Source organism: Andrographis paniculata, unplaced genomic scaffold (assembly GCF_009805555.1).
Source record: "Andrographis paniculata isolate CXL003 unplaced genomic scaffold, ASM980555v1 Contig33END, whole genome shotgun sequence".
Lineage (NCBI taxonomy): Eukaryota > Viridiplantae > Streptophyta > Magnoliopsida > Lamiales > Acanthaceae > Andrographis > Andrographis paniculata.
Window position 1 is genome coordinate 916,774 of NW_026137566.1, and position 18,508 is coordinate 935,281.

Sequence of the window (18,508 nt, forward strand, 5' to 3'; positions counted from 1 at the left end):
AGTTATAGGAAAATACCAAAATGCCCCTTGATTAATTGTCAAAGGTTCTTCTTAGGCCCTTATGTCGTAATTGGGCTCAAAATTTCAGCCCAATTTTGCAAATCATCTTTTGGGCTGAAATTTGAGGCTGTGCTCTTCTAAGAAATAAATAAATGACATTATACTTACAAATATTATTCGAAAAATTAATAATCTCTTGATCCTAAAAAAAAATTAAAAAAATAGGTTCATTTAAAAAATATATATATTAATTTGAAATATAATATAAATTTTGCTGCATAGCTGTCAAAATAGATTAACTAGACAATTTTACTAGAACCTACATAATTCGTAAATAAACTAATTATTTAGGAGCCAATGTAAGATAAAATATAGTCGGAAAAAGAGAGTAATAATGTAAAATATTTTACTCCTTCTGTCTTAAAAATAAATATCCATTTTATTTTTGTACGTAGTTTTAAAAATATTAGTATTATATTGGGATATAGTAGATATAAAGTAAAAATGATCAAAATAACCTTATTAGTATTTGTGATATAAAGGTAATGGCATTTGTGTAATATATGGTAAGTTGTAAGGGTATTTGTAATGTTAGGTAGATAGTACAGTTACTAAAAGAAGAAATAGATACTTTATTATGGGACTGACTAAAATGGAAAAATGGATGCTTTGTTACGGGATGGAGAGAGTAAAAGTTTTTATATGCATATATATATTCGCTTATTTTTTGCATTTAACTTTTTTATATTAATATTTTATATGCCTATAGTATTAAAATTATGAATAATCAAATTTACTCGTAAAAATAAATTAATTAAATAGTAATATGGGTAAACTGTTTTTTTTGTCCTATAACTGGACCCCTTATCATTTTAGTCTCGTAAGTGGAGCCTGTCGTAAATTAGTCTCATAAGTGAAAATTTGTCGTTGTTTTAGTCTTCCGGTGCCGGAGACGCCCGCGTGGCTCGCCGGAGGTGATGTGTCCGCCAGGTTCACGTGGATTTATTTTAATTTTTTCATTTTTTTAAAATTTTTTTTAATTGGACCAAATAAAAAAATACAAATAAAATTAAAAATAAGTTTTTAAAAAATGAAAAAAAAAAAATTCCACGTGTCTGCCAGGTCGTGTCGCTGACCCGACGGACACGTCACCTCCGGCGAGCCACGCGGGCATCTCCGGCGCCGGAGGACTAAAACAGCGAAATTTTTTCACTTATAGGACTAGTTTGCGACATGCTCCACTTACGAGACTAAAATGATAAGGGGTCCGGTTACGGGACTAAAATAATAAGGGGTCCAGTTACATGACTAAAAAACAATTTACCCTGTAATATTGATGTTTTTATAATAATATTTAAGTTCTTACATTATTTTTAAATTTATATTGTAAATATAAACTAAAAAAAATTAGATAGATTGATTTGAGATGTATTAAAATAACAAAATAAAAAATATATATATTTGGTATGAATTGGGTATTAAAAATATACTAATAATTATATATGACTATTATCGGCTAATTCACCCTCAACCCACAGTTCATACGAATTGATTCATTTAGGTCATAATACTTTGATATTTCTTTTTCAAATATACTTCTTTTTTTTAGTCTGCATTAAAAAATCAATAAATTAACATTTATTTATTATCGTTCATTCAATTTTTATTTACAACAAATGTAGCTATTTTATTATATATTTTTTTTATTTTCTTTCATTTTTAATTAAATTTTGAAAAATATTTTCAATTCCCTTTTTATTTATTTATTTATTTTTAAATTTTCCGTGTCACACTTACTTAAATGTTGTAAATTTAGCGTAGTACTAAATTCAAACATAATTATATGAACACGCGGAAAAGTACTAACGAACAAACAAACCCACCCCAACGGTAACTTGGGCCCATTGAGACTTAGTTGTCCAACAAAATTTCACTGGGCCAGGTGGCGTGTTTCTATTGGTGCTTCTTTTATTCAAGTGTTTCAATATTCAACTAATTAATTGTATTTAAAAAAAAAAACTAAATAATAATTTATACATGTCCGCTAAAAATTAAATAAATAAAAAAAATTAAATAATAAAATAAAAGGTTGTATTTCTTTAAAGTTTATTATCAACTTTTATTATTTAAATTCTATATTTTTTTTCATAAAATATGACATAATATTTTTAAAATTTTCAAATACTAAAGAAACACTAATTAGTTGAATTTGAAATTTTATTTTAAATTTTGATTTATAGAATAATAGTAATTTTGATTTAAATCAAAATCGAACAACTTTTGATTAGACAAGAGTTTTAAACATTTTGAAATTTCAGAACTTTAAAAATAGTAAAAAAATATTTAATACCTATAATATTTTAGTAAAAATAAATAGTACTTTCTCCGTCCCACATACCATGCTCACATTGTCGTTTTTGTCCGTCCCACGTTCCATGTCACTTTCCTTTTTTAGAAAATGATTACATACTTTAATCTCATTTTAATTTTTTGTATTTTCTTTTTAATTTTAATTAAACTAATTAGTTATTTTAATCTTAATTTATAATTTTTTATATTATACAGTAATTATTTTCACTAATTATTAATTATCATCCTCATAAAATATCGTATCTACAGTGTAGCAAACTCGGTATGTGAGACGAAGGGAGTATTTGATATCATATTTAAAAAAGAAAATGTATATAAAATTGTATAAAGTTAGCTGTGTTTTACTAATTTTCTATTATTCAATTAATGCAGATGCTTTTGAAGACCAATTGCTTGCCTATGACGGTGGACTCGAATAAAAATAATAATAAAAATTATGTATATATAATATTTAAAATTATATATATTTATTCAGTATTTTAATTTGAGATATATTTTTATTTAAATATAAATAATAATACTAAATATATAAGTAAATAATATTTTATTTTAAATTATTGTTTTTTTATAAAAATATATATAAAAATACTACTTCCTCCGTCCCATAACAAAATATCTATTTTTTCATTTTAGTCCGTCATATAAATTTTTAGTAACTGTACTATCTACTTAATATTATAAATGCCCTTACAATTTACAATATATTACACAAATATCATTACCTTTGTATAGCACATATTAACAATGTTATTTTAGTCATTTCTATTTTATTATTACTATATTTCAATATAATACTAATATTTCTAAAACTACTTAAAAAAAATAAATATCTAGTTATGGACGAAGGGAATATTATATATTAAAAATAGTGTAAAAAAATATTTTTTTGATACTCGGATAAACCTTCGGTTGAACCTAATACCCTGCAAATTAGATCAGACAATGCAAGTCATACTAGGTGAACCATGTATGACAAGTGGACTGAAAACATCCAAATTTGATTATATAACCTCACAATCATAAATTCAATCATCACGCTATTAGATCATCACTTTCACTTACAAAATATAAAAAAATAATAATAATAATAAATAAATATTTTTATTTTTTTTTAATATTTATATTTATCATGATCAAGTAATGGCCCTTGCCTATTTAGAGCAATTAATGACAGTTCAAATTCGTCAAAGATAAGATTATGTCACCCTTATCAATTCCACTATCTTATACTCTCCCCTATTTCAATCCAAAAGTGTCTTTTTAGATTTCCTAATAAATGTAAAATATAATACTCACTTCATCTCCTAATTAAATATTTATTTATTTTTTACGTACTGATTTAGTAATATTAATTATTATATAAAAATATATTATAAATAAAAAAAGGCAAAAAGTATTTATATATTGATACTAATATAATAAAATTTATATAAAAAATTATAAATAAAAAATATTTTTAATATTAAGTATAATAAAACATATAATAAATCAATAAAACTTTCACCCATCGTCCCAACCATCAAAAAATTAATCGTGTATGAAAAAAAAAAAAAAAAAAAAAAAGGAAACTAACCATTACGATATTTTAAATAATAGTAATAAATATAATGTGGATAACTTTTAAAGAAAAAATTATTATATTTGAAAATTGCCGACTCGAAGGGAGGACAACAAATAATTAATTGTGTATGGAAAAAAAAAGGGAAACTAACAACAAATAATTAATTAGGAAAAAGAAAGTCGGTTGGCACCTAAACGGGCCCACCCGAACCGACCAAGACCCTATTGACCCGACCCACCCGACCCAACCACCATCTAAACCAGGGTTAACCGAAACACCGCTTGATTAACGGCGTCAGTCACTTTTATAATATAATTTTTTAACGGCGTCAGTCACTTTCACACCGCAAGTTTCCACTACCTTCCGCTGGCGACAAAATCAATGCTCCGTCACCTGCCCGTGGCCACGTGGTCAGATCACAGACCCACCGCTCGACACGTGTCCCTCCAATCTTTATTCCGGCGGGGCCCACAAAATCGATGAGTCATGCACGTATTAATTTTTGACCTGATATTTCTCTGCCTAGACTACGGCGGTTGACGGCGTTAACTGCCAGGTGTTGCTTTAGGAAGTGTCCCCGTCATATCCCATCCGACGGCGGCACTGTTTTTGCCGTTAACGGTTATTATCGATAAAAGCGTGTCGACTAAGTAACGCTTTTGTCCTATGGGAATTAAACGCTTGTCGTTTAAATTGGACTAACGGCGGGTTGACGGCCGTGTGAAATTGGAGTGGACCCCACACGCCCGCAGTGCACGCGGATGTACGATTTTGCTTTAACGCCGTTAACGGAGTGTACGTCTATAAGTTTCACGGCTGCATTCGTGTATGCTCTGTGACTAGTTTTTGATTTCTTTGTTCTAAGGAAGTTTTGATTTGCGGAGTTCACTTCTCTCAGTCTCCAGAAGCCGGAGGAAGAAGTAATAGACGGATTCGAGTTTTTGTTTTTGGTGATTTTTGCTTATAATCGTAAGGTAAGTTTTTGATTTTGTGATTTTTTATTTTGGTGGAAGATGATTCGGTTCTGGAATTTGGATCGCTGTACGCCCATGCAGTCAATCGTTTTATAGCGTATAATATATATATATTGTTTTGATTCTTTAGATTCTGAATTTTGAGTAGTTTTTGCAGAAGTGAAGTGTAGTGATACTATGGAGCAATTTCCGAATCACGAGCTGGAGTTTGTGGTTGATGACTACTATGACGTCTCTGATTTTGAAGACGACGACGTTTCGCTGCGAAGCAGAATTGGCTCCACTGATGGTGATGACGATGATATGGATTCCGACTTTGAGGATGATTTTGAACTGGTAAAAGATCTTGTTCCTATGTTTGTGTTTAATTTTATGATTTCATTGGTGATTCGATTCTTCTCTGTATATTAATTTTGAAATGTTCTAATTGAACGACAGATCAAGCCGAAAACCGACACATCGGCGTTAGAAGCAAGGAATGGAAAAGATATTCAAGGTATTCCATGGGAGAGGCTCAATTTTACTAGAGAAGGATACCGAGAATCGCGATTGCAGCAATACAAAAATTACGAGTGTCTCTCGAGCTCTCGCGAAGATCTTGAGAAGGTATTTTCATTTCTAAGCTGCCTTTTAATTTCTTATACTCATTCCTTATTGTGATGCTCCTCTGTGTAGATTATTGTTATCTAATCATTATATATAAAATATTTTGCAAAACAAAGGTATCATCCAAGCAGCAACTGAGTAAGATATACATGAAATGGATTTTGAAGAGTAAAATTTGAATCTCTAAGAACAAGTTAAGTAGTGGATCTAGAATCTCCTATGCGTTCATATCGTCAATACAATTTGTAAATCTGAAACTTATTGTACATATACTCGAGTATTATTGAAGTTTACTTGATGATATCCTGCTAATATGTTTAATTACTCTTGGCAGGAGTGCAAAGAAGTGGAAAAAGGCCATAACTTCTATGATTTTCAGTTTAATACCAGGCTTGTCAAATCAACAATAGTTCATTTTCAGGTAATGATCTCAACTGGTTTCATATACTTTTGACTGTTAAAAATTTCGGATTGGAAAATTGTTATGGCGATCAACTGTTCATAGGTCGAATTGCATCTCTCATCATCGTATATTTGGAAGAACATACATGGAGTCCAATTTCTATCGCCCTATTTGTCGGGTCTACTTATGTCGATGCTAACAATAACGCTACTTTCTCTCATCTTTTGTGCATAACAACTAACATTTAGGACATCTTCATTAAGATCTAACTACTGCTTCTGCTTTTTTTTTTTTTTTTTTTTAATTTTGTATTATGACCTTTCACTATTGGATGCATATATACCCATTTCATTCAGGGTGTTATTGATTTGTGTTTGGAGTTTGAGTTGAAATTTAAATAGTAAAATATTTGAATTAAAATAGTTGTACGATGTAATAGTTGATGTGATATTTGAAATTTTAAATTGATTTTTAAGTATAATATAGAAAATAAAAAATTTGATATTTAATTTAATTTTTTTAAAATAAAAAAATCAGATGAGTGGTAAATTTTGGGTAGAAATCTCATAATTGAACACACTCAACTGTATTAAATACTAATTGTATTTTTGTTATTTTGATTGTTTGGATTTTGAATAGTGAAAATTTTGAATTAGAATAACTATATGATGTGATGTGATATTTTGGATGTAAAATTAATTTTTAGTATAATATAAAATCTAAAAAATAGGAGTTTGATTTTATATTTTTTTAAAAAAGGAATTAGATAAATAGTAAAATTCAGGGTAAAAATTCACAAAAGAAAACTATTTATTTTGTTAAGGAATCAGGTGAAGGGATAAAATTGATAAAATGGGCGTGGTACTGGTAATGTGTATAGTAGTTTTTGCACATCTAAATTTTGTAGTTTGTTTTCAATGTCATTATTTGCTTCAGCTATACAGAATCGTTCCCAAACAGAGGGATTCGATTCTTCAATATTATGGAAGACTTCACTTTTGCGTTTCGATCTATTATACCTTTAGTCTCTGTTACCCGACATTTAAATTGATTACATGCTATGATGTTGCGTATGATATTTCTACGCCTTCAGAAGTTCTTTTGTAATGTATTGTATTCTCGCTTAACCATCCTTATAATTTAACCTATGGCACGGGATTGGTATTTTTATCATAATTTCAGCCTTAAGAGCAGGACTGCAGTTTTTGTTTCCAAGCAGCTGGACGGTACAAGATCATTCCATATGGTATGCCGGGGGATTATACGAGCATTACGCGATATAGTTTTAGTTTTTGGCGACAAGATATTATTAATTTCGTCGTTTTTCGCGCTTTGAAGCTTCTTGATTTAGATAATGCATGTGTGCACTGTGAGTATTTACTAATGCTATGGAGTAGGATCGAGAAACAGAATTCTTCTATGATTCGTCTATGATTCGTTGATTTCCATTTGGCATCTTACTGCATTACTAACTGCTGAAGCGTTTGTTTGGCCATTTGATGTTGTTTTCTTTTCTAGCATCTGTGCAATTCCTGACCATAGCCATGTTCTTGATTTGTAGAATTTGTTGTTTTTGACTTTATAGTGTGTCGCTTCCGATTTTTGCTGCACTTGTGTATTTGCATCTTTTCTTTTCTTCGGTAGCTTCGATTGTGGTGATTTTGTTGCGATGATTGTGTTGCTTTGTCTGAAATCTTTTTGGTAACTAACTTGCATGTAGCTCTATAATAACACAGCCTTCCGAGTTTCAATTTGGCCGCCCATTTTACTTTTCCGAAATGATCGAAAAATAGCCGTTCATTAGTTAAATTTACATGATCTTTAGTTTGCCACTTTTCTCCTTCTTCTGTCGTCGGCTTCCGTAGTTTGTAGCTCCATCTCCCGATAAATGCTTTGTATAACCGAAACTTTTTTCGCCTTTTCAGCTGCGGAATCTTCTCTGGGCGACGTCAAAACACGATGTCTACCTAATGCAAAACTACTCGGTGATGCACTGGTCTTCCCTGCTAAGGAAGAGTAAAGAAGTGCTCAATGTCGCCAAACCCATCACACCTACCTTGGTGAGTTTCTTTCAAACAAGTTAATCCATTCATCTTCGATTCCGGCTTATGTTCTTACAGATCGTTCATATCTTCGACCAGAAATATCCCGGATGCTTAGCGCAACCTCTTTCGAGAGTCCAGATAAGCACCATGACCGTTAAGGACAATCTAATGGTCGCCGGTGGTTTCCAGGGAGAGCTTATCTGTAAGGTAGTGTCTCGTTCGACACAACTCCATACGGTACCTTTTCTGTAAGATGAATTTATTCTGTTGTCGATTAATTGCAGCGTCTAAATGAGCCGGGAGTCGCCTTCTCGACAAAAGTATCGACAGATGAAAATGCCATTACTAATGCAGTCGATATATATCGCAATCCTAGGTATACAATCGCGGCGACGATTCTTTTCTTTTCTTTTCTCTTCTCTCGTCTTTCGACATGTCTTTGACAATGTATTCCGTGATCTTTTGTCGGCAGCGGCGCGCTGACGGTAATGACAGCCAACAACGACGCCAATGTCCGAGTCATGGACACCGAAAACTTCGTCTGCTTAAACCGATTTGCATTCCCTTGGTCCGTAAATGTAAGCAAAATCTATCGCTCTTTAAATACATCGACGTTATTATCAAACCAAATACTTAATTTTTTACTATTATCACAGAATACATCCGTCAGCCCCGACGGAAAAATGGTCGCAGTTCTCGGGGACAATCCCGAATGCCTAATCGCCGACGCGCAATCCGGGAAATTTATAACCGGGCTGACGGGTCACTTGGACTACTCATTCGCGTCGGCGTGGCACCCGGACGGACGAATCCTGGCGACGGGGAATCAGGACAGGACATGCAGATTGTGGGATGTAAGAAACCCGGCGCAATCGGTGGCGGTGCTGGAGGGAAGAATGGGTGCGATCCGGACAGTGAGGTTCACGTCGGACGGTCGGTTCTTGGCGATTGCGGAACCGGCGGATTTTGTTCACGTGTACGATGCGGAGTCAGGGTACGGGACGGGGCAGGAGATCGACATGTTCGGGGAGATTGCGGGGATATCGTTTAGTCCCGATACGGAGGCGTTGTTTGTGGGAGTTGCGGACAGGATGTATGGGAGCTTGTTGGAGTTTAGGAGGAGAAGGTATGGTAATGAGTATTTGGATTGTGTGTTTTAGATGATGTGCATGCAAAAATGCAATGCAAGGAATGGTTTTTGGGTGTAATTAACAGCTGGGTTTTTGGAAGCTGTTGGGTTTGTAAAATGTATGTATTTATGTATTATACGTGTGTGTGCGTGTATAGGGATTGATTGATTTTTGTTTTAATTTGTTTATGAGCTTGTGGTGTAATGAGAATTGTACTGTCCGTAAAGGATTTGTTCGCCCTTTGGTACAGTGGATTCAAATTATCGAATTATAAACTTTTATTTATTTGTCATATTAAAATTTAATTTTAATAAAATTATATTTAAATTATATATATTTTATTAATATATTTTTAATTATTTATTAATTGTACTCTACAAAAGGCTTACTCCGATCCCTCTAAATGTAAAAAAGATATATTATATAATTAATAAATAATATATTAATGAAAATAATTATTTGATAATATAAATAATTATGAATTTAAAATAATTAATTAATTTAATTAAAATTTTAAAAAATATTTCCTCCGTTTAATAAGATAATTTTTTAATCATATATCCATTTACTTTTTAAATATTAATGTTATATTTATATGTAAAACAAATTAGAGAAAAAATAAAAATATTTTTCTTAGTGTTCTATAATATAAATATAATAATATCTGTATAAAATATTATACAAATATAAAAATATTTTTAACAGTTGACAAAAAAAAAAATAAATAGATACTGATAGAGTATAAAACTAAAAATGTTTAAATGAAACTAAGCTGTGTGATTTTTTTAGAAAAACAAAATGACTTACGATATAAAACAAACAAAAACATAATATAGATACACTAAGAGTGTGTTTGTTTGTGGGTCTTTATTTTTTAATTTGAATTTTCTAATAGTAAAAAATTGAATTTTAATAGTTGTTTGATGTCATATAAATAAAGGTTAATATAATCTTTTAAATATAAAATAATTTTTTTTTAATATAATATATATATATATATAAATAATTATTTAATTTGATATTAGAAAAAAAATAAAATAAAATAAAATTGGTCACAAGTCATAAATATGTCTTTGACTGATAAGATCCAACGTTTGAATTCAAAGATGAGTGATTGATAAATGACCGTTGTCCAAATTGAAGATCATGTTCACACTCACGAAACATTTATAAATTAGTGGAGTATTAAAATTAGATACCCTACATAACATTGAACATATTTAAAAAAAAAAAAAATTATTTAATTTTATTATTTTAAAATTAATCTAGAACTTGAAAACATTTTTAAAATATACTAGTACACTATTATTTAAAAACAACATTTGAAAAATTCACTCGTAAGAAAGGGACATGTGATTTGGACATAAAATAAAGTCATAGTCAAAATTAAAGACTATTGTCTACTATTTGAGTGGCATTAATAGTGTTATTTTAACTTGTTAATTTTTTTTTAAAAAAATAGTATATAATTTCTAAAAAAATATTAAATTAAATTAACTTTCTTATTTTTTTTAAAAAAAAACTAAATATTCAAAATAAAATATATAATTAAATTAATTCTTTTTTCATATTATTCTAAAAATTGGTTTTAAATTATAATATTATATTAAATAATTATTTTAATTCAAAAAAAAAAAAGGCCGCAGGTCAAGGGTTTCGCTATTTTGGACTACATCCTCATTCCCCATTAAAATTAATATTATTTATTTATTACAATTTTTAACAAAAATATATATTTTTTTTTTAAATATCAAATTAAAATACTATTTTCGTCCGATTTGAAGAGTCTTATTTACTTTTTGTGTATTAATACTTAAATATTAATTACTATATAAAAATATAGTACAAATTAAAAAAAATGACAAAATTACTTATATTAATATTTTATAATATTATTATAATAATATTTTTATAAAAAAATATAAAAATATATAATATTAAATATAATGAAACAAAAGATAAACGAACCTTGTAGTCGAGTCCGGATAAATAATATTTAGAAAAACTCAAAATCATTTCATTTCGAAAATGAATTTTAGATAAGAACCAAACAAGCCCTTTTATTTGAGTGAATGGCGCCGCAAAATGGACTTTGCCTACGAGTGGGGGCCCACAAGTTTCCGTGTAAACTCCACATTTATAACTGACGGCGTTAAAAGTAACGGTCACTTAAAGCGAAAGCAAACTATAATAAAACGACAAAGACACCAACGGGAAACGACAATCCAAGTGTGAATCCGCGTTCCCAACAACAACCGCCTCGGAATAAGCAATCTTCACCGCCACCTGTCACGGCCGCAACCGGCACGTTCCTGTTTCATCTTACGTGTCGCCTTCCTATTGGCCGGTCCGATCCGAGAAACCGGGACTGCCCGACACACTCCATTAATGTACGGACGCCAAGAATTTATATATAAAGAGCATTGCAATGGCGATTGAAATTTCATTACAGAAAAAAAAAGCTTTAGAAAATTCTCACTTGCACACACTTCACTCACTCATATAAAATTCCCTCTTTGATTTTCTTGATTTGTGTTTTAAATTTGAGGGTTTATTTGTTGCCCCTCATTTCAAGATTCAATTTTTATCTTTTCTTTGAATAGATTTTGGAGGATTGAAAATTAAAACCCAATTCCTTGTTATTCAAATTTTATTCAAAAACAAGGGTTTTTATTTTATTGTTGATGGATTTATGGAGTGGTGAATTAATGGAAGCACTTGAACCTTTCACCAGAAGTGATTCTTCCACACCCAATTTTGCTACCTCTACACAATTATCATACCGAAATGACCATTTTGCCCCTTCTATTGGGCTGAACCAATTATCGGAGGCCCAAATGGAGGAGATCCGGGACCAATGGGCCAAATATCCGACGGCCCGGATTGGCTATCTCGCGCCGAGATCCGCGCCGATGAAGCGGGTCGGGTCGCCGGAAAAGCTCTACCGGGGAGTGCGGCAGCGCCACTGGGGGAAGTGGGTGGCGGAGATCCGGCTGCCGCGTAACCGCACGCGCCTCTGGCTCGGCACCTTCGACACGGCGGAGGAGGCGGCGCTGGCGTACGACACGGCGGCGCACATGCTCCGGGGGGATTTCGCCAGGCTCAATTTTCCCCATCTCCGCCACGACGGCTCCAACGTCGGCGGCTACAAGCCGCTCCACGCCGCCGTCGACGCCAAGCTGCGAGCCATCTGCGAAACCCTAGCGCAGGGGAAGAGCGTCGACGCGAAGAAGGTCAGGTCGAAGAAGTCCGCCGCCGCCGCCGTCGCGGCGGCGGAGGAGAAGCCCGACGCGTCGGAATTGGTGAGCGGCGCGTCGTCGCCGGAGTCGGATTTGACTTTCCCGGCGGAGGAAGAGCCCGGCTGGGAAATCGGGTCGCTGCCCAAATACCCGTCGTATGAAATTGATTGGGACGCTTTATAATTGGGTGAGAGTTGGAGTCCTCGTCTGCAAATTAGTGCAAGTCGTCTTTCTTTTTTTTTTAGTCCCTTGCAATGAAGTTTTTTGCAATTGCAGGGCTGTCCGTAAACCGTAGTTTGGTTTAGGGTTAGTGAGGTTAGGTTCGTAGTTGGTCAATTTTGTATATAAAATTGTGTTGTGTTTGGGTTGGTCAGCTCTCTTTTTAACCATGGTTAGCCACCCTACCTGTAATTTCTTATTTCTACTCTTATCTATTTATTATTTGAAATAGTAGAAAATTAGATTTTATGTATTTCTTTTGTTTTTTATTTAAATCTCAAAAAAATAATGATTAGATTAAAATTATTATACTAAATATTCCTAGTTTTTTATTAACTAGGCATTTGTGGTTCTTCCCCTCTGTGTGGATTGTATTATTTTTTTAAATATATATATATATATATGAACATTTTATTCTCTTATAAAAATCATATTGAATTATTATTTACATGAAAAATAAAAGTTAGAATACAAAAAGAGCACACACCATGAAATTTCTTATCATATTGTTATTTGTGACAAATGTATGTATGTCTTTTTATATGTTTCTCCCACATTTCCACTGTTTGGTCTTACAACCTCTAATAAAAATATAATATTTTTTTATATAAAATATAATATTAAATAACTAAATCAAAAATCAACATTGGCTTTATTATATTCTTTAAATTTATTAAGTGTCCATTAAATATTTATTTATAATAAAAATATTAGTAATTTTATTATATTTTAAGACTCAACATAGTAATTAAAGATTAGCATGCTGAATTGATATTTTTTAGCATACAATATGCTTTGATTTTTAAAAGTACTCTCAATTATTTTTATATATTTTTAATATAATATATTTATTTTCTTGTTTGTTTGGGGGATTGGATTTTCAATATACTATTTATCATATTTTTTTTTCCAAAAAATCAAATTAGATACCTATTTTTTTTATTTTTTTTATTATACTAAAAATTAATTTTACATTCAAAACAGCACACATCAACGCCTATTTATATCACATCGTACAACACTTCAAATTCAAAATTTTTACTATTCAAATCTCAACTCAAAATCCAAACCCCTATCAAATACACCTGTGAGGTTTGCTCACTTAGCATTTTGAAGTGAAACCATGCCCACAAATAATATTTAAAAATGTAATATACAAATATTAATAAAATAGTTATAATATATATTTTTATCAATTTACCAAAAATTAACAATTAAATATAAAATATTATTTTTATATTAGTAATTACATCTAAAAATACAAAGTAACGTTATGTTTAGGGAATTGGTAACGAGTATGAAATGGGCATTTAAAATATGTCAAGTTTTTACACTTGGGCCTAACGCCAGCCCAAATTTCTGTTCTAAAAACTTTTTCAATCTGGGTTTTCTTTAATTTTAATTTTAATTCTTTTAATAATATAAATAATTAAGATTTTCTATATATATATATATCATATATATAGTTTAATATTAAATTAAATAAATTACTATAACTCATAATGTATACGAAGATTTCTGAAAATACAAGCAACGAGGTTATATAAATATATATGGAAAAAAACCATTTTTAGTCCAATATAACCAAAATTTTATCAATTTTGGTCTCAATATAAAAATTTTATCAATTTTGATCCAAATATAACCAAAACTTATCATTTTTTGTTCCAATACAAAAATTTTATCAATTTTAATCCTTATATAACCAAAACTCATCATTTTTTGTCCTAATATAACCAAACCTTATCTTTTTTGGTCTCACACTGTCAACAAACCGACGGAAAATGCTGGCGTGAAAAGAAATCAAACATTATATTTATATTCGAAGAAATTGCACAATCTTGCAAGTTCACGTCAGCATTTTCCGTCGGTTTGTTGACGATGAGACAAAAAAAAAGTTTGATTATATTGGGACAAAAAATAATGAGTTTTGGTTATATAAGGACTAAAATTGATAAAAAAAAAAAAAAAAAATTATATTTGGATCAAGAATGATGAGTTTTGGTTATATTGGGACCAAAACTGATAAAAAATTTATATTGGAGCCAAAATTGATGAATTTTTATTATATTTGGACAAAAAATAATTTTTTCCCTATATATATACACACACATAAATAGTGGTAAAATATATATTCTTCTTGATCATGAATTTCACATTTTTATAATATTATTCCATGGGAATATAGAGAATCGAATTAATTTTTTGAATTTGATGATCTGATTGTTGTAGATTTGAAAAGTTGAATTTTAAATCGTAAATGATAAGAGTTTTGAATTACAATAGATGAATAAATCTTGATGTGATATAATTTTTTAATGTAATGTTAAAAATAAAAATGAATATTTGATTGTATAATTTTTTTTAGGAGAAAATCCTTATAAATAGTAAAAATTAAATAAAACTTACATTCGGGTAGTTAATTTATTTCAATTATTTTGTCCACTTGGTAATGGTAGATTTAGTTGTCCTTAAAGTGTGTCCAAAAGGATGTCTTTAATTTCAATTTCAAATTCGAAATATTATTTATTCGACATACATAATTTTAATAAAAAATATATATATTTTCTTTATAAAAAGTTTACTTATATATATTAATATAATTTATTCTATCTTTAAAATAGAATATATATATATATATATTTCTTTTTTCACAAAAAGTATTCTTTTCAACACATATATATCTAGTTAAAATATTACATTCGATTTTTTTTTTTTCTGAAAAATAAATCATATGCGGAATATTCTAAAACACAAGCAAAGGGTAATCGATTTAGGGAATAAAATCTTTTAATATTGTGTAAAAAAAAAAAAATCTTTTTGAATAACAAGCATGCAATAAATAAGGGAATAATCATAAATATATATAAACACATTTTAAAAAAAATAAAAATAAAAAATCATTTGTCATTTTATATTATCTATTTTTTAAAATTTTGGTTTTCATTTTCTTTATTTGAATTTAATGTTTTAAGATATACAATATTATATTTTTATAAAGAATTGCAATAGTTGCCATTGTAAAAAATTAGACTTAAACTACTTCCTCCGTCCTATTGAAATGTTGTCATTTTCTATTTTCGTCCGTTTCAAAATAAGGTTATCATTTTCTAATTTAGTAATTGTACTACTTACCTAACATAATAAATACCCTTCCAACTTACAATATATTACACAAATGTCATTACTTTTATATTACACTATACTAATATGAGTATTTTTGTCTTTTTTTCTACAATCCAATATAATACTAATATTAAAAAATCTACGTGCAAAAAGCAAACGTCACTCTTTCATGGGGACGGAGGGGGTATCATATTTAATAGATATTCTCATAATATAACTTTTAATACCTAACATATAACATATGAATATTTCAATAAGCTTACACAATTCAACAAAAAAGAAATATTTTTAAATTTTTTGTTTACTATATATGTTTTTTTTTTTTTACATTTTACTTGTTTTTTTTTATTATTATTAATAAATAATTGGAATGAAATCAGAATCGCTTCATATATAACAATCTCTGAAAAAATTATCAACTAGAAAGGGAATTTTTAACTAATCTTTTAATAATAAGATATTTGCACTATAACATAAATAACATAAAAATATATATAATATTTAGTTTATACAAAAATATCACTTTCAATCATTTCACTTTAATTAATTTGAACCACCAAAAATAATTATAAAATATAATTGAGCAAATCAATAATTTAATCTACCTTTTAAGATTTTATTTTTACTTTTTGAAATTCTGAGGATTCCATCCCGTGCTCGTGCTGATTTGACTAAATTAATACATTAATTTAAAATGATTATTATTTTATCATAAGATACAAAATATATATTGTATTATACAAAATCATTTGTTATGTGAATTATATACTCCCTTCGTCTCGAAACCAAGTATTCGTTTACTTTTTGCACATAGTTTTAGAAATATGAGTATTATATTGGGATATAGTATGAATAAAATATAAATGATTAAAATAACCTTATTAGTATGTGTGATATAAAGGTACTGGCATTTGTGTAATATATTGTAAGTTGTAAGGGTATTTGTAATGTTAGGTAGATAGTACAGTTACTAAAAAAGGAAATGAATATTTTGTTATATGAAGGACTAAAATGGAAAAATAGATATTTTGTTATGAGACGGAGGGAATATTTTACTATATTGTATAATATGCTTACTGTGCTACGTAAATATAAATATATATATAATGTGTTATTAAAATATGTTATATATTATGTTGTATTGTATAACTTATTTATATGCTTAACTTACAATATATTATGCTATATAAAATTATATAATATTTTATCAAAATATATGTTATATATTATATTAATATATACTCCCTTCGTCCCATAACAAAGTATCTATTTTTTCATTTTAGTCCATTTTATAATAAAATATCCATTTTCTTTTTTAGTAATTGACTATCTACCTAACATTACAAATACTCTTACAACTTACAATATATTACACAAATGTCATTACCTTTATATCACACATTACTAATAAGATTATTTTAGTCATTTATACTTTATTCCTACTGTATCCTAATAGAATACTAATATTTTTAAAATCTCGTGAAAAAAACAAATGAATACATAGTTATGGAAGAGAGAGAGTATTATTGAATATTATTTATATTTTTATTAATATGTACAGTTATATAGATATAGAGTGGGGCAATGCAATCTTTAGTGGTGGAAATAATAATGCCAAGAATGTACAACCTAATTGGCCAACCCCATTATAATAATTATAATTATAATTATAATAAATATTTTCCACATTTTTATTTATTTAAATTTTTTATTTCTAATTTTAGATAAGTGACAGAAGACAATTTGCTAACAAATGTCCAATTTAACATAATTTGGGGTGTGAATTATTGGGGTACCTTTATATGGTACAAAAATAATTTAGTCACAAATGGGTTATTACTAAGTGGATTAATTAATTATTGCAAATAAATTACTATTAGGTTATTATTTAGTGTGTAATAATTTACAGTACTATGGGGTGGGTATTTTTATTTTTGTATTTAAGTGGAAAACACTAAAATAAATAATAGGACAATAAGTTTTATTATTATTATTATTATTATTATTATTTTGCCGTATTTTCATAAAAGTTAAATAATTAATCATTGATTGATTATATTCCATTTTTATTGATAGATGCTTATTGATAATTTTGGGCTTCTTTTAGATAAGATTAGATACTAAAGTATATGTATTTATTAATTATTATTATTATTATTATTATTTATTTTATTTTATTTTATTTTTTCAAATATGTTATGAATAAATTGTATTTAATTTGATATTATGTGTGAAAAATTATATATTTGATGTAATTTCTAAAAATATTATTAATTGTGTCAAAAATTTCGAAAATATTAATATTTTGTTTTCTCATTTATAGAGGGTGTTTTCTTTTGAAATTTGATTTGATTTTAATTTGTTTTGTTTGAATATATATTTCTTTTAGAAAATTATGATGATTACATATTAAAAAAATAAAAATAAATTAAATTAAATTCCAAAATAACACTAATATATATATTTTTTTTCAATTTAGTATACTCCCTATTCTTTATTAAAAATATACTACCTCGGTCCTGCAACAAGAACGATATTTATTTTTTGTACGTAAATTTTTTAATATTAGTATTATATTTATTTGAAGTAAAAAAATAAAAATGTCCCTATATGTAATATAAAAGTAATGAAATTTATGTAATTAAGAAATGATATCCTTACTTTTGGGACAAACAAAAATAAAAAATGATATTTTTCGAAAAAATATTATTTTCAAATTTATATCCATATCAAGTTACTATTTAAATAAGAACACAAGATGTATTTCTATTTGAACTTTGGATATCTACTATTTGAATTCACATAAATATCACATTATATATTATTTTAATATCA

The 18,508-nt window shown here is 28.6% G+C and overlaps 2 protein-coding genes across 5 annotated transcripts; both read left to right on the plus strand.

Moving 5' to 3' along the window:
• The first annotated feature begins 4,752 nt into the window (after positions 1 to 4,752).
• LOC127248268 (uncharacterized WD repeat-containing protein C2A9.03-like) lies at positions 4,753 to 9,374 on the plus strand. 4 transcript variants are annotated; one of them, XM_051270534.1, is made up of 9 exons: positions 4,753 to 4,905; positions 5,063 to 5,241; positions 5,344 to 5,511; positions 5,846 to 5,932; positions 7,840 to 7,974; positions 8,056 to 8,166; positions 8,244 to 8,335; positions 8,432 to 8,537; positions 8,616 to 9,374. In XM_051270534.1, the coding sequence occupies exons 2-9, from the start codon at positions 5,083 to 5,085 to the stop codon at positions 9,117 to 9,119; spliced, it is 1,362 nt and encodes a 453-aa protein (XP_051126491.1). In that variant the 5' UTR covers positions 4,753 to 4,905; positions 5,063 to 5,082; the 3' UTR covers positions 9,120 to 9,374. The 4 variants fall into 4 exon arrangements, with proteins under 4 accessions (XP_051126491.1, XP_051126492.1, XP_051126495.1 ...); XM_051270535.1 differs by having other exon boundaries at positions 4,761 to 4,905; positions 5,054 to 5,241; XM_051270538.1 differs by lacking the exons at positions 4,753 to 4,905; positions 5,063 to 5,241; positions 5,344 to 5,511 and adding an exon at positions 7,097 to 7,160 and having other exon boundaries at positions 5,848 to 5,932.
• Positions 9,375 to 11,547: 2,173 nt separating this feature from the next.
• LOC127248376 (ethylene-responsive transcription factor RAP2-4-like) lies at positions 11,548 to 12,800 on the plus strand. The gene has a single exon (XM_051270688.1). The coding sequence runs from the start codon at positions 11,774 to 11,776 to the stop codon at positions 12,509 to 12,511; it is 738 nt and encodes a 245-aa protein (XP_051126645.1). The 5' UTR covers positions 11,548 to 11,773; the 3' UTR covers positions 12,512 to 12,800.
• The last annotated feature ends 5,708 nt before the right edge of the window (positions 12,801 to 18,508 follow it).

Coding starts and splice junctions, on each gene's coding strand:
- LOC127248376 (XM_051270688.1), top strand. CDS start 11,774: ATGGATTTATGGAGTGGTGAATTAATGGAAGCACTTGAACCTTTCACC.
- LOC127248268 (XM_051270534.1), top strand. CDS start 5,083: ATGGAGCAATTTCCGAATCACGAGCTGGAGTTTGTGGTTGATGACTAC. Junction 5,512..5,845: donor CTCGCGAAGATCTTGAGAAG/GTATTTTCATTT, acceptor TACTCTTGGCAG/GAGTGCAAAGAAGTGGAAAA. Junction 8,538..8,615: donor CATTCCCTTGGTCCGTAAAT/GTAAGCAAAATC, acceptor CTATTATCACAG/AATACATCCGTCAGCCCCGA.